The following is a 17,794-nucleotide window of genomic DNA, read 5'->3' on the forward strand; positions in this document are numbered from 1 at the left end:
GACAAAGACTTGGATTTTATAAGACCTAACTTCAATATGCTCAGAGCTCAGCTGTGAGGAATTCCATGGGAAGCATACATGAAGGGCAAATGAGCTTGCATATGCTGGGAATTATTCAAGAACAACCTCCTGAAACCACAAGAACACTCCATCCCCTACAAAGTAAAAGGAAGGCAGCAGAACAAAAGACCACCCTGGCTTAACAACAAGCCTTTGGGTGTGCTTAAAAGAAAAAAAAGAAGCAGATCAGCTATGGAAAGGCAGCCAAATATCCACTGAGGACTACAAGAACCTTACTAGGGTATGCAGAGATGCAGGCAGGAAGACTAAGGCTCAAGCAGAACTGAAATTGGCCAAAGATGTCAGGAACAACAAGAAAGGGTTCTTCAGATATGTGACCAGTAAGCAGAAGCACAGCGAAGACATAGGCCCATTGCTAAACAGTTTGCTGATGACCCTAAACTGGGTGGTAAGGGGGCATGTCAGAAGGGAAAGCCATCTTACAGAGAGACCTGGATAGGCTAGCAAGAACTGTGTGCAGTTTAACAAAGACAAGTGCAAAGATATCATAATCAAAGAGCCCAATACATGCTAAGATCCATGTGGCTGCGGAGCGGCCCTGATGAAAGGGACTTGGGCGTCCTGGTGGATAGCAAGCTGACCATAAGTCAGCTATGAGCCACTGCGGCAACAAAGGAAAATCGGCTGCATTCACAGGGGCATTACTAACAGACATAGAGGTGTGATCATCTCACTCAGCACTTGTCAGGCCACATCCGGAGTACTCTGTCCAATTACTGTCCCCACAATTCAAAAGAGACACGGACACACTGAAGAGGATCCAAAGGAGCACCACAAAGATGATCAAAGAGCTGGAAAACCTGCCCTCTGAGGAAAGACTGAAGGAGCTAGGTCTTTTCTCCCTGGGGAAGGCTCAGGCGGGACCTCCTCGCAGTATTTCAGTACACTTAAAAGGCAGTTAGGAGGAGGATGTAGGCTGTCTCTTCACAAGGAGCCACATGAGGAGGACAAAGGACAATGTATACATGGTACACCAGAAAAGGTTTCATCTTGATAAAGACATTTTTTACCGGGAGAACAACCACTGGAAAAACCTCCCCAGGGACATGATGGAGTTTTCATCACTGGAGGTTTTCAAGACAATTGGACAGGGTGCCAGATTATCTCACCTTGGCTCCTTTTCCCATGGAAGGTTGGACAAGATGACCTTTCAAGATCCCTTCCAACCTGGGCTGTTCTATGATTCTATGCAATCCACCACTGGCCAAAAACTGTCTACAGGTATGCCAGTTTTCTCCAAGGAGTCCAGGATAGTCCAGTCAGGAAATTTTGTTGACATCACCTTTTAAATTAGCCTAACAACTTAATGAAATAGCTGCCCACCAGTCCTCCAGCTTGATGTTCCCTGGCTTCATTTCTAGACATACTCTACTGCAAATCAACCTGCTCAGGAAGATCTCCTACTTCCAGCATCCAAGGGTGTGAAGGTGTGAAGGGTGTGAAGCACCCTTGGGACTGACAAAAATTATGAGCACTGTAACAAAAAAGGTGGTTTTCTTCAGTTTGAAGATGAATAAATTTTTAAAAAAAAGTTTCTTTTCAGCAATTTTGCAGAGAAGAATATTCCTTCACATACAGAGTTATTTTTATTTAGATTCTAACTAAAAACTTACTCAAACTTTGAAATTACATCAGAATAACTGTCCCGTATTTTAAGCAAATAGAAGATTAAGAAATGCAAAATAGTCTGAAGTTAATATTGTATATCTTTTATGTAAACTACACTGAGAACAATCATATCATCAGGCATACACAATTTGCAAAGTGGTGTTTTCTGAAATACGTCATTTATCATGAAAAGACCGAGAAAAGATTGCCCTCATGCTCAGAAATACTTTTAAATTCTCAGTCTTCACTCAAAATATGAGTGAAGGAGTGTAACAAAGTAACTTACATACACCCAAAGTAACTTACACAAAAAAAACTTAAGACTTTTTTTTAAAATGAGTGACCTTTGAAGACCCGTTTAAAGAAATTATATACTTCACCTTAAGCGCCAAAGTAGTCCAGTTGACTTCTGGCTACTGACAAGCTCTGTATTGATTTTTCAGCAAGAAAGCACATTAAACATTTTGTTGAACTGAGGCCTCAAGTAAACAGCTCAGTAAACAGATGGATTGAATAATACATCCATTGCTACATTTGACAAAAAGAGATAAAATGAGATTTTGTTTTTATAAATAATATTGAGAGAAATTGCATGCACAGAATATCCTTTACATAGTAACACTTTCCTAGTAGCATTTCACCAGTAGGCTTGAATAAATGATTCTAAAGTATCAAAATAAGGAATTTTTAAAAAGTTCAATTTTTTTTTCCAGGACATTACATAGCCTCTCATTATCTGAAATAGGATACAGCCTTACCTCTGCTATTAACATAGCAGAGATACTCAGGGCTTAGAAAGTAGGAATATGAAGAGTATAGAAACTGTATTATCTGAAATCTCTGTTTCACAGTTTCATGATACTTAATACTCTTTAGTGCATTCTGTATGTTATTTTTTCACCTCTTTCTGTGCCAAATGTGGCTTGGGACAGCAGAGGCCTCAGGTTCACAAAGAAAATATATAATAATGAAAGCATGTTGATTTTGTTTCCAGCCTGATATAAAGGTATTCACATGCAGATTCAGGTTGATGCTTGAATTTTCCTAGGCACTGTTTAATAGCTCTGCGTGTGTGCTTGTGGCAATTGTATTCCCACTAGACTATTTAAGTGGAAAATATATTTACTGCTACAATTCTAGTTAGAAGGTTGATTAAGCAGCCTAAACGCAGGCATGTAGAACCATTTGAAATATTCAAGGATATGCAAATCATCCACAGAAGGTGTGCAGACGTGACTTTGGACTTACAGGAGACCTGTGGTCTTCTGGAGGGGCAGTTGGAGGCCAGGCACAATATCCTGTGTCATCTGGAAAGCACTAAAATTGAGTCCATGATGTTCTGGACAGGAAATAGAGTTATCCCTTAGGAAAATGAATTTAAGCAATAACTATATATCTGATCTGGATGAAAATCCCAGTGAAGTCTGCAGGTACTATATGAACCCATTTAAAATTAGAAATAGGGGGCTGCAGCTTAAGAAGATAAGCAAAGAAAGATTTTTAGGGACAAGTAATATCTTTATCAGACAAATCTATATACACCTGGAAATGGAAAAAATGGAAAAACATTCAAGCACATAAACCTTCAGGTCTTTAGCAGAAGCTTGTTCATTTTTACCAGCTATGTCAACTGGTCTAGTAATTAGTTAGTATTAATCAGTAACAGAAAGACTGAAAACAAAAACACATTCTTGTTTTTCATAAACCAGAAATATATAATGAATTGAGACAGACAGAGCTTACCAAACTATACCCAAATCAACCACATGAATATTCAGAGACAAATATTTACATATAATTTTAACTCTTTTTCACTCCATTACTTTATGTAATATTTAATACTCCATCAAAAAAATCCCATCAACTCTCCAGTTCATCTGTATTACCATACCTAAGCTGGGCATACATGTAGTATACTAAAGCTTAGCCAAATCGCACGCATGTATGTGTCAGTCTGGTGAAGTTCCCAGTGACTGGAAAAGGCGTAACACCTCTGTGCCCAGCAAGCTCATGGAGCAGATCCTCCTGGAAACTCTGCTAAGGCACATGGAATATGAGGAGGTGATCAATGACAGCCAACCTGGCTTCGCTAAGGGCAAATCATGCCTGAAAAATTTGATGGCCTTCTACGACAGCATTACAGCATTGGTAGATAAGGGGAGAGTAACAGACATCATCTACCTGGACTTATGCAAAGAATTTGACACTGTCCCACAAGACATCCTTGTCTCCAAATTGGAGAGACATGGATTTGACAGATAGACCACTCTGTGGATAAGGAACTGGCTGGATGGTCGCACTCAAAGAGTTGCGGTCAACAGCTCAATGTCCAAGTGGCGAGCAGTGATGAGTGGTGTTCCTCAGGGATTAGTACTGGGACTGGTGTTGTTCAACATCTTTGCTGGCAACATGGATGTTGGGATTGAGTGCACACTCAGCAAGTTTGCCAACAACACCAAGCTGTGTGGGGCAGTCAACACACTGGAGGGAAGGGATAAGGGATGCCATCCAGAGGGATCTGGACAGGCTTGAGAGGTCAGCCTGTGCAAACCTCATGAAGCTCAACCAGGCCAAGTGCAAGGTCCTGCACCTGGGTCACGGCAATCTCATGTACAAATACAGGCTGGGCAGAGAATGGCTTGAGAGCAGCCCTGAGGAGTGGGACTTGTGGGTATTGGTGGATGAGAAGCTCAATGTGAGCCAGCAATGTGCACTTGCAGCCCAGAAGGCCAAGCACATCCTGGGCTGCATCAAAAGAAGCGTGGTCAGCTGGTCAAGGGAGGTGATTTCTGCCCCTCTACTCTGCTCTTGTGAGACCCTGCCTGGAGTACTGCATCCAGCTCTGGAGTCCCCAACAAAGGACATGGACCTGTTGGACTGAGTCCAGAGGGCCATGAAGATCTGATCAGAGGGCTGGAGCACCTCTCCTATGAAGGCAGACTGAGGGAGTTGGAGTTGTTCAGCCTGGAGAAGACAAGGCTCTGGGGAGACCTTATAGCAGCCTTACAGTATCTGAAGGGTGCCTAAAAGAAAGATGGAGAGGGACTGTTTGCAAGGGCACGTAGTGATAGGACGAGGGGTAATGGCTTCAAACTGGAAGAGGGTAGATTTAGGTTAGATATCAGGAAGAAATTTTTCACTTTGAGGGTGGTGAGACATTGGAAGAGGTTGCCTGGGGCAGTTATGGGTGCCCCATCCCTGGAAGCGTTCAAGGCCAGGCTGGATGGGGCTCTGAGCAACCTGGTCTAGTGAGAGGTGTCCCTGCCCAGGGCAGAGGGGTTAGAACTAGATGATCTTTAAGGTCCCTTCCAACCTAAATCATTCTATGATTCTATGATACCAATTTCCAAAGGACCAGGATTTTACCCAGAACATACTTTTAAACCTTAGTGTTGAGTGCACACCAGCCCTAAAAGGCAGTGCCACTGTGAAGCCAATGAGCACATAATAAGAACTGAATTGATGGTCCCTTCTTTCCATAAATTGAAGGATTTATGTTGCTGCTTAACCCAGCATGGCTACACTGTTACCATTCCACTTCCTACAACTGTAGCCATAATGACTGCTACAGTTCATTCCTGCAAATAAGTATGCTGATTACCAGCTTTAATTGATTATGCTGCTCCTAAAGACAACATTCTTTAACCATAACAGCAAAGAAACACAATAAAAGTAATCTTGCTTTTGGTTCACTTTTTGTGAAAAGTTACAATACAGTGTATAAATAAACTATTAAACTGAATTTCAGAATGCATATCCTAAGAAAACTGTGGTCTTTGACAGATTATGGTGTACTGGGCTACAGTCCTCAGACTTTGAATTTTGTACAGTGCAGACACTTGCATTTTTCCTGGGTAAAGGTACTTAAGTTCCCATTTCAAAAAACAACTGATGCTTCAGCTAGTCTTCCAAACTGTACAGGAGCTTTTGTAGGCTGCAAGAGTTCTGTCATTTCCCTACTTGCTGTTTCACTGTGTTCCCTTTATTACTTTGTAAAGATGTAGCAGGAGAGTTCTAACATGAAAGCATTATATAAATCCGTGTTAATCTTAGTATATTTATAAATAAATGCATACATCCTCAAACCACATGTGGAAGAATTCTATGAAATCTTCCATAGGACAGAAGCTGCAATTTCTGCTAAATGCTATACAACACTTGGGCATAACTTTCCTTAGGGGTAGGATTGGAAGTTTCCGATAGATCCTGTCTCCTAAAACATGAAGAAAGACTACATGCAGGAGTCAAATATTTAATAATGCAATTAATTTTTAAAATAGCTGACATATCACTTCTAAAACATCTTACAGCATGAAATCCTGCTTAGTCCCTAAACTCCTGAAGTTAACTGTGCCTAGGGGAAATTCCTAGCTTGTAATGCCATAATAAGTAATTGTTTAGTATTTCCTTTGAAGTACACATTTGCTGCCACACTGTTTTACTAAACACATCTCATCAGCAAATCCAGAAAAGTCCTTTTGCTAAAGGGATAATTATAAAGCTGTCTACATAACAAGCTATCCTCTTTGAAGCTCTAAATCAGAAACCGAGACTGTATTTCTATAATGACTATTTCTTTTTATTTTTATGGATCTTTTCACCCTCAGGAACCTTAACAGCACCTTTTTCTCATCAAATCCTTCTGTCCAGCCACAGTGGCTGTTAGCAGTTACTAAACTGTTATTTAACTCGCTACCTCAAATATAACACTTATTTCTGTATTGTTAGGTAGAGATAAGAAATTGCAGTTTCACAAATGTTCTTTTACTGTTAACAGAACAAAATGACTAATTTGTAACGAGTTATTCAACAAATTGGAAGTCTTCTATAAAAAAACTTCATTGCTAAATTAAAGAGATCACCATTTCAAATCAAGAACATAAACAAGTATGAAATAATTTATTATTTTTAAAAAAAATCAAAGCATACTCTAAGGAATTAGTGGGATGTAAAGCAGCTGCAGATTCTGTTAAAACTGCTAGAGAAGCACTTAAACTTCATTAAAGCACTAATTCAATAAGCTTAGAAATACTATACTTGCAATGAATGTATTCTTTTCTACCCACAAGTAACTATAAAAACCTATTTTCCTAAAGGAAAACAAAACTAAATGTTGAGAACTTTCTATCTCAGTACAGAATTTGTACCCAGTGTAATAACCTCACTACCTCTGTCAGTTTGTAGAGTCATTGAAAATTCTGACATCACGGATTAATAGAGTAAATCAAATTCCAGGAGTGTGCGGAATGAAAACCCTAATGATACCTTCCTTTGGGAGGAAAGCAAAGCAGTGCTTTTTTTAGTGCTTTTAGTTTTTAGGAGAACACTGCACAAGAAACTAAGAAATTGAGGTACAGAACTAAATTAGATTAAAAAATAAACTGAACTAAATATGCAAAATACTAGCATTACTAATAGAGCATATTTCCAGTTTTGCATCCCCCCAGTTTCTTGAGTCAGTAATTAAGACTTTAATTTTAATACTATTTGGTTAAAATCTAATATCTTCCTTTATCACTACTGTATTTTTTAATTCACACTTTTTCTTGGCTCACCTCTTGCTCTCACCTAAACTTTGATTAAAATGGATCAGAGACACTTAGATTCAATATCCTTGGATCTATTCTCCTTATCCGAGGAAGTCTATACATCAACTTTTAAAAATTTCAAATATTAATTCATAAAATTTCATCTCTCCTTTTTTGAATCAGATGAAAATCTCATACACAGAAATGAACCATAAGCCCGTTCTGGGTGTGCAACAGATTTCTACATTTTTGCCCTCAATATTTAATATCACTCCAAATTGTTATTACAACTAGTTTTCACTTGCTGAGAAAAATATTTCATGGTGGAAAGCACCTAATCTTAAAAAGCACACTGTATGAAAAAAGAAACAAAAGGATTAAGAGTGCAAAAAGAAACTCACAACTAAGTAATAATCCATTCTGCTGTGCAGCCTACGAAATGTATCAGACCCAAACTGATTTTTTTTCTGAGGAAACACTTTAATATTGACCTTAGCTATAGCATTCATCAAGTACCACAATGCTTCCCTGCACCTGCCATATACAGCTACTAAAGTGAACATTAAAAAATAGAATTAATAGTCAAAATATAAAAAAGCACACTCTTTTCTACATAAAATGAAAGCAGATAGCAAAATCAGACGATAGGAAAAAGCAATTAGTAAGGAAAACTTTATGTCAATGAAGCAGCAGAGCTTGTTAGGTCATCTTAATTATGCATGCTAAGTTCTGACTTAAGGCACAGAAAACTGTGGAAGATTAACAGCTGTAGAGTAAAAGAATTCTGAACTCATAACACTTTATTCATGCTCTACTTTGCTTGGTCTGAATCACAGTTGTCATATATAAATGTAGGAGTGCATTTATGCTCAGGGTTTTGGTTTTTGTTTGGTTGTTGTTTTTTTTTCCCCTTCTGTGCGCTACTTGTACATACTCAAAAATAAGAAGTCAAGTATGCTGAAGTAAAGTTTCTTGAAAATAGTGTGTTACTCCTCTGTTTTCCAGAATATCTTTACATTAATACAGTACAGCTGACAATACTGTTAGAATTTAACAAAAACAAGCAGTCATCATAGTTAAGTAGTTTTTCCATCTTGCAGGAAAATCTAAAATTCAATTTTTTGCTCCAGGCTAAATCAGGATGAACCCTTGCAAATCTGAACTTTCTGCAAAATAAAAGCTAAAGTTACATAAATTAGATGGGGGGGGGGGTTCATTTTCTTTTGGGTTTGGTTGTTGTTTTGGTTTTTTTTAACTTAAATTATAAATTAATTTTTCAAGAAGAAATCTTATTCTGGCTGAAAAATAGCATTTTTTTTTAATTGCAAGTCATTTTGCTCAAGTGGTTGCTAAGTAGCAACAACTTTCAAATTTCAGAATTTAGTATAAAGTTAGTGAAAAATAACAGTAATGAATATATCATATATCAGAGAATTGCTTAAAGATCCCCAATCTAGTTAAAAGTTGTTTTGTAACATTGTAAGAATGTTACAGACTAGTTTCAGTCTGTACTGCAATCTGCAATGCTGAAATACTTTCAAGACAGATTGCCTCAACAGAACTACAGGTTTGTATACCTGAATCTATCACACATTTTGTATACAAAAAAATACCCCATTCATTTTGGTGACATACAACTCCAAATATTTAACCTGGAGCAGACCTCTATTCAGCCTCTTTTTATTTGAATGCTGTTCATATATTATAATTGACTGGTCCCTGGGACAGAAACGTGCATGGAAAAAACACTGCAGACGCCGGGAGGGTGGGAGGGGTGGAGGAATGAGCAAGCGGGTGTGTGGTGCTTAAGTTGCCAACTGGGATTAAACCACAACAGTTATACAAATAAGTCAACATTTAATTAATAATAGAATGATTAAATATGGTAGCATTCATTAAGTAATTTAAATATGGTTTTCAAAGCCCATACAAAGAATCTTAAGAAACCCTAAAAGGAGAGTATATTGTGATGGAAAACTTGTTTTTCATCACTAAGCTTCTTGGGTGAGCTAAAGCACCACCCTTTCCAGAGCCGTCCTGAGGAGCAGCCTAGAAACTATCCGAATTGAAGTCAATAGGATCCACACTTGGAAATTTGACTTGTAACATTCCAAAGAGATGAGATGAAATTTTATACCCACTTTTTATCACATTGGGATACTAAAGGTCAGATGATTATGAGGAAAATTACATAATAATTCAAGAGTTACACAAGCCTACAGAAAACAAAACAAGAATTAAGACTGGGAACTCTATGAATCATAAATAAGGAAATGCAATGTCATTAAATTGACAGGTCTAGCTCTGTCATGATGGCTAAGTTGATTTACATATGGTGGAAAAGTGAGACGAAGACACAAACACCACCAGAACTTACAAACTTTGTGATCCCTAGCTGCCTGGTTTTACAGCATTCGAAACCAGTTAGTCTTCTCTGAGATCTCCAAGTGCTCAGACACAGACAAACCTCAGTTTTTTATTTCGCAAATTCTTAAGTTTCAGATATTTTAATACCTGATTAAATGGCATTTAGCTATATGGCTCAAGCTGAATGAGCTCCCATCGTTAAGCAGGCTTATTGCAAACATTTTTTCTGAGTAAGCTGTAGTCATTATCAACCAGTGAAAATAAAACAAATTCTCAGTTCAGCCCGTATCAGTGAGAGTATTCCATAACAGCAATTAACATTTGTGTAGAATCTTGAATTCCTGAGTGCATTTCTGACTTCAAACACACGTGAACAACAGTGAAATAGAAATCACATTTTACAAACTTAACAACTTTATTAATAAGTCATCAATAAAATGACTTATTTTATTCCAAGCACAGGAAGAATTTTGTGCAATAATGTCATGACATAACCTACTTTTACACCTTCCAAAGACATTTCTTGTAAAACTGACATCCTGTGAATGTTTTTTCTGTATCTAAGGGTCAACTTATAAAAGCTCTGTAAACACCTAACACTTAGGCCTTTAAACATCCTTAAAATTCTATCCACATATCCCAGATATCTAAAACCCAGGTAATCAAAGAGCATTTAGAGGTTTAATCAACATAAAGAATCTCCATAAAATATTCATCACAGTCTGTATGAATACTTGGTTCCTCTTAGATTGACAAAGAGAGCTCTTAAGGGTCCAGAAGAAAAAACAGTGTGTTTTTCATGCACTTCATCTTTTCTGTCCTGAGGCAAAGTAATGGTGTAAAGTATGGTCTTACACAGTCATATACTAGTAATAATAGGTTTCTGCCTCACATCAGAAGCTCTTCTGAGAATGGCACTTTCTTTACAGCATCACGAAAGATGAGAAACATGCGACTGGCCCACAGAACTCAGTTCCAATATTTATTATTCTATCATTTTATTGACTATATGGCCCTATGTTCTGATAAAGTAACTATTTCTACTGATCTTGGTAACTATGCAAAGGTTTGAGATCCATTATATCTTTGATCAATGCATAAAATATACAACTACAATGAATGAGATTAACTGCTACAAATTTTCAATTGAAAAAAGGTAAAAATCAAAAAATTAAAATATTAATGCAAGCAAGGAAGCACGATACAATGACCTAAAAGAATAAGCAGCAGCTATATGTAAATCAGATGTATACGTCACAAATTTCTAAGTTTTGGGGATTCATTTGCTTATTTGGACTTATTTAGAGAAGTGAATAACATTATCTTCACAGATCCCATCATATACTACTTTAAAAGTGCAGCACAACAGAACTAGTAAATAAATTAAATTTAAAATGTTTACAGTTATCATATTCAAGATACCAAACACAACAAGTAAATAGAAGAAAAAAATTATTTTTCTCTAAAAGGGTAATTTTCTGAAAACAAGACAAAAGGGAAATTAACTTATTAAAATACTGATTGTCATTTAGTATTTAATGTCAATAAAATCTTTAAATCTTATCAGTAGCAAAATATCGTTCAAAAGATTAGCTATGTTAAGTGGCTCAATTAACACAATCTAGATAACTGATAGATAATGAAGATACTAATCTTCAAGAAACAGAATTTGCTATTTTTCAAATGGAACATGAAAGGGCTTTAAAAAAAAAAAAGCAAACCCTAAAGAGCAGTGGAACTCTGTCAGCAAAGATGTTACAAATCGGTCTGGGCCAAAGTGGAAAATCAGATCTTTCAACACATTTGAATAGTAAAGAGGTCCTAATGTGAGATATGTTTTAAAATAAATCCCTTCTGGACATTATGATTGTAGATTTAATTCCAGCTGATAAGTAAAAACTCACTGAAAACCTAGTAATGAAAGTTTATTTGCATGAATATAATTGCAATTTTCATGAACTGAAGTGAGGCCAAAGAATAATGGCAATGGAAGGAAAAAAAAAACCAAACCACCAGACTAATTAGATATATGAAGGCATAGAAACTGGAAGAGATATTAGAAGATATTATTTACAGTATGTACAGTATGTACAGTATATAAAATGGAAAAAAAATAATTATGTAGGAATGAAATACTACACATTATTAATGAATAAATCTTAAATGAGTAAGACACAAAAAGAAGAAAAAGGGATGACTGTGTTTTAGCTTGATTTTTGTCAGGATTTTACATGATCCCATACAATATTTTCACAACATAGTAGAGAAATATGGCCTAGATGAATTAGACATTTACAATTTGGCATTATCATTTGGAAAAAAATACAGTATGTGTGATTTTGAAAGAAAGTTAATATGGCTATGTATTCGGCCTACAGAATATTAACGGACACACCACAATTACTCTCTGACTCACATCTACAATAATATTTGGTCTCATATCTCTAAACAATTTTAGTAACAGAAATAAAAAGTTAAAAGTTTTTTTTAGCTTTGCAAACATATACAAAAAAGGGAACTAATCACAAATATTCATACCGTCATAAATCCATCCAGCAAACCTGAATCAGGCTTAGGAGGTGCTTGCAATCGCTCCATAGACCACTTCTCAATGATAGATGACACCTGGGTATTTTCCGTGTTTAGAATTCTGAATCCAGTCATATTAACTCCACTATACCGATAGGGTTCCACATCCAAGGCAAAAAGGTCCTGAAAAAAATGACCATCACATAAATTCTTTATTACACTGCAATTCCTATTTCAATTGTTAGACCATCTCCCCATATGAGAGTACTGAAATTTGCAGGAGTAACAGCATGATATACACTAGGAAGTATGCTCTGTTTATCTGTGGGCTGGTGCTCATAAGCAAGCAACTCAGCTGACCCTATAGTGGGAGTAATCTGATTCACATAGAACAGATTCAAATGCCTTTGTTTTTTTCTTTAAAAAAAAAAAGGTCCTCATAGGAAATTATAAGTCCAGTTGTAGAACTGTATCCATTACTAGTTAGGCTTAAATAATAGAGTAGGCTTAAATATTATTGTTAATTGCTTAAAATATTGTTAGTAATCGCTACTTCTCTGGTTTACCAGAACAGGCTTCAAGTCATAAAATAAACTGAAAAACAGTTTCCTTGCACCTATGAAACTCAAACATGTTGATCTCTAGATGATAAATTGGAGGGGAGAGGGGAAATGTGCATGGCTGTAAATTTAAACAGAAACATTTTTCACTGCTATCAATCATATTTCCAAACATGGACATATCTTTGATTAGGATTTTATCTTTGCAAGAATAACCTTTGCCAATTAATGTATTTTCAAAACGTATGTATGTATGTGTGTGTGCATTTAGCCCCCCAACACACACAGAGGCAAATATAAATTAATAAAAAGAAGAAAATGAAATTTTAAATCAAGCAAGTAAACTCAAGATTATCCCAGTCCTTTGACAGAATCCTTAGCAAAAACGTAGAACCAGCACTTGACTTCACGAAACTCAGGTCTAAGATCAAGCTGTGAACATGGAGGAGGGAAATTAAGTTGATGAAGAAAACAGTCATGACTCACTAGGCCTCGGTACATGCATTATAAACAAAATTTCATTTTATTTATTTTCTGTTTCCTTTTAAATATTTTTTTAAAGTGACATAATCAAGGTTATACATAAGACATTTTGGTTTCATTGAACATATAAATTTTCCACATAATTCATACTTAGTCGTTCATCTCATATCTAATTTATTTTTTGCTGGCTGTTTAATATACTATTAATTTCCATGAAATGGTAGTATTAGGAGTAACACTTGCCTGGATTCATTTTGTTTACTGGCTAGAGCTGAAGAAGATTAAATATTGTACTATGTAAAGCCAGAATATAATTTATTATTCATTGTTAACATCACTAAACCCACAAAAATATCAACCAGGTATCAATCATTACCCATTTTTAATTACAGCTACTAATTATGATGGCATTTTCCATATATAATACCTAAGATACGCAGGTGTCAAAATGATTTTAAGTTATTCATTTACAAATAGCCTAACTCATGTCCTCTTCTCTATAGAAATAAAACATTTTCTTGCAAAGGAAAGGTTGAACATAACTAGAACTATGTTACAACTTTTCCTTTAAATATTCTCTCAGTTTTTACTGTGAAAGAAGTCAGACCCTCAGAGGTAATTATGTAATCCAAACACATTCATGTTTACACTGGAATATAATAACTATACACAACAATATTATGCATATATTATAAATGCACACAGGTCAGAGTATTAATGAGCTACTGCATTAGACCCTGAATCAATCAAGAGAAGAATACACAGAAGACTGCTGTAAACACTGTGACTGGAAAATTTATTTGACAGGATTTTCACCATGTCAGGTAAGAAGCAATTAATATATCAAAATAACTAAATTCTGATGCAAGTTCCAAAGCTACACTGCAAAATCAAAATTCATCACCCATTTGTCCGCACTAAATCATCTTTGATAGTTCCAAGTCAATATAATACCCATCTCTCCTAAAAAAGCTAATGTTCTAATAAGGAAATGACAGAAAATCCTGATTGTAAAATGCAGCTTTAAGAATAAAAACTAAATGCCAATGGACAGCATACTACTCAAAGAAGCAATTTCAACCATTAGCAAAATGAAAATTTAAAAAATAAAAAATGCCTTGAAACATCTAGAATCCATTTGGATAGACTAGTGAGAGAAAATCTATTGCATGCAATCCTAAATCCGTATAGAACAACTTACCCTTCTGAAATATGACAGTTACTTGTGCAGGGTATTTTGCCTTTACAGTTCTAATGAACTCCACAAATCATTTTGCTTTCTATTCAACAAGCTATTTCCATGCTAGTACTTTCCACGAACTTCTGTTTTGAGATTCTGAGGTGAACTTTCCACCCTACCACAAAGGATTCATTTCCATAAGGACTTAAATATGTATGCGACTTTAAACACAGGTTACTTCAAGCCTGGTTTTACCAAGGCACATATGTCTTATGCTTGAAATGACTTGTATTTTAAGAACCTTAATGAACTGCAACCTAAACGGGCAAATTCATGCACAATGGAAAACAAAGAAAGGTGCACAATTGTAGTTTCTATTTTACCAACTTTTAAACTATTTCTTAGGCTGAGGTGAGCGGCAACAAAGGTCTTCGCACACACATTTGTTATGTTTTGTAAGAGCATTTGAGCATATTTAAATGTTCATTTATTGCAAATCTTAGATCTGATGGTTCCAAGAATGATCAAATTTCTTCTTAATTACTTTTACAATGGCACCAAAGAATATTGCATAATTCAGGTGCCTAAAAAGCTCATGTGGACTGTTAAATAAAATGGTGCTAATAATCACAGCAAATTTTTCAGGAACCATATGACAGTGAACAATTACTTTGTAAAATATTGGATTAAAAATATGGAATATATGAGTAAGTTTAAAATGTCACAGTCTTCACATACAAATAGCTAAAAAAGGACAAAATTCATAACATAAAATAAATCAATTATGAATTATATATTTAAGCTTGCTTGAAAGTTAAAAATTGCACTACTACAGAATCAGTTGCTTTTTCAGGTCTATCACTTTCCAAGGCACACTGCTAAACAATAATTAAACCATCCTGATAAATTTTCACTGAAAGTAAGAAAACTCAACAGTGTTTACTCATACCCCATTCCAGAGAGACCTTTTTCACTTTGTCAAGTAATATAATTAAGGAAAGTAACATCTTTGTTAGATGTCATCAGTACGTTTTTATAAGCCACTTACCAGTGTGGTAAAGATATAGTGATAATATTCTGTCATCATTCCCATAGCTAAAGCCTTAAAAAAATAAACAAAAGATTAATGTTTCTGAGGTCACATAATACATTTTTATCACACTTACATGGCAAATGAAAAGCTGCAAAAGAACACTACTGGGATCAGACTATAGGGTTGGAATTATACTAAAATTAGGTCAAGCAAGTCATTTCCTAGCAGTTAGAGCAGATTACTGACTATTAAAGGAATTTATGAACCAGATCTTCTGATATAAAGAATATTATTATACTGTTTAGTGCAGTAAATGTGAAAGTGGCTTATAGTTTTACATACTAATGGATGCATTAAGTTGCCACACAAAATTTGAGTCGACAATATTTTCATTCATTATTGAACTCTTCCCTTAAAAAGAATAACCTAATAGGAAATATTTTTTTCTACTTTGATGAACAATACCATGCATTTAAAAGAAGGAAACAAGCTTATATTATACATGTGTACATTTTTCCAACCATGGAAGAAACCACTCAAGTCAAGTCTTGAATAGAAAGATACATACTATTTCAGTAAAAATAAAGAACAAATATTCATAATATGATTCTATAAACTCAGATATCTATCAAGTACCTTCATCTGTCTTGCTAAATATGTAATACCAATAGGTTTTGATCAACTGTGCATTTTAAAATGTTCATACTTTTCTCTTAACAGTATAAGAGCAAATATTTGTAGATAGATACAATTTTAAAGCAATAAACTATGGATGTCTCATTACTCTTATTCATTAAGGGCATTTTCACCAGAAAGGTCTGTATCTTCATGCTCTGCACAAAATTTGCCTTAGACTAGTATGATTTATTCAATCATTGGAGTACTTAAAGTGATTTTTACCTAATTTTAGCTCTGTAAAAAAGCTACACATGTAAGCAATGTTTTCTTTCTTTCCAGAAACTATCAACAGAATTCTTTGTCAAGTCGCTACCAATTACACCTCGTTTAAACACACTGAAGGCAACAATTATACGACTGTCATAATACCTGAATTTGTATACACACACACAAAAAAAAAATCAGAGTTCTGAAGGCTGTGGGAGCCTTTTTACTTGTGACATTGTCTAAAAAATGACAAAATGGCTAGTCTATATGTTCCTTTCCAAAGAAAAGTTAAAAGCTAAAATGAATTTTAAATATCAAGTTTTATAATATTTCAGACAAGACTTTGACAAAAACTGCAATATTTTAAATAATCAGGTTTTATAATATTTCAGACAACACTTTGACAAAAACTGCAACACCACTTTTCCAAAGGATGACTATTGTGTATTTAGAATCCCACAATAATATTTGGAACTACAGTGTAGTGTGCCAATAACAGTTTAAATTCTCTTAAACACAGGAAAACCATTATCTCATCTTTTGTTGTTGTTGCTTTTAAATGAAGCCAAGGTATCTTCCTTTGTATATGTAACACATTTGCACTCTCCTATATCTTAACTGCTCATAATCAGGTCTTTCATACTCCACAGAATCTCTACAGAAGAACATCCTACGCATGTTCCTGATTCTGCTATGCGCTGGTGTTCTTTCTTTTCCAGGTCTTCTTTCTCTCACTATCCTCACTTCTCAAAAGAACTCACTCCTTTTCCCTCTTCAAAACATTGTCATTTCTCTGCTCTCATTATTCCAGTGCTTCCCTAACCTTTTGAATCATGTCTTCTTTCCCTGGTTGCCTGGTGATGTAGTTACCACTGAGATTTGCCTTATTTAATTATGCTTATCTGAATGAAGGGATTTTTTTTTCCCTTTTCATGATATATTTTTAGCCAGAAAACAGTAGTTGCCATTTCACTGGCCTCTCAAGGTACTTTTTTTTTTCTTTATTTCCAATTTGTTTTCTCTTCCAGCAACTTCATCATTAATCTTTGCAATCATCCTCCCAAGAAGAAACCCCCAGAAAAAATTGGTTAATTAATCATAGAATCATTTAGGTTGGAAAAGACCCTTGGGATCACCAAGTCCAACCACCAACTCCACTCTACAAAGTTATCCCCTACACCATATCCCTTAACACCACATCTAAACGAGTCTTAAACACTTTCAGGGATGGTGACTCCACCACCTCCCTGGGCAGCCTATTCCAGTGTCTAACCACTCTTTCTGTAAAGAATTTTTTCCTAATGTCCAGCCTAAACCTACCCTACTGCAGCTTGAACCCATTCCCTCTTGTTCTATCGCTAATTACCTGTGAGAAGAGACCAGCACAGACCTCTCTACAATGTCCTTTCAAGTAGTTGTAGAGAGTGATGAGGTCATGAAATGGTCAAGTTTTCAATTCATAGCGATGTGAGGAGGGGGGGTAGCAAAACCTCCACCTTGGACTTCCGGAGGGTGGACTTTGACTTGTTCAGGACACTGG

General features: G+C 35.7%; 1 protein-coding gene across 4 annotated transcripts in view; it reads right to left on the bottom strand.

Moving 5' to 3' along the window:
- GRIK2 (glutamate ionotropic receptor kainate type subunit 2) overlaps positions 1–17,794 on the bottom strand; it is a 420,597-nt gene that overhangs the window by 235,085 nt on the left and 167,718 nt on the right. For all 4 annotated transcript variants that reach the window (XM_074581042.1, XM_074581040.1, XM_074581041.1 and 1 more), the window contains 2 exons: positions 15,385–15,438; positions 12,123–12,296 (listed from right to left, as the gene is read on the bottom strand). In XM_074581042.1, coding sequence (XP_074437143.1) covers positions 12,123–12,296; positions 15,385–15,438 — 228 coding nt within the window. The remainder of the gene's footprint in view (positions 1–12,122; positions 12,297–15,384; positions 15,439–17,794) is intronic.

Source organism: Larus michahellis, chromosome 3 (assembly GCF_964199755.1).
Source record: "Larus michahellis chromosome 3, bLarMic1.1, whole genome shotgun sequence".
NCBI classification, from domain to species: Eukaryota; Metazoa; Chordata; class Aves; order Charadriiformes; family Laridae; genus Larus; species Larus michahellis.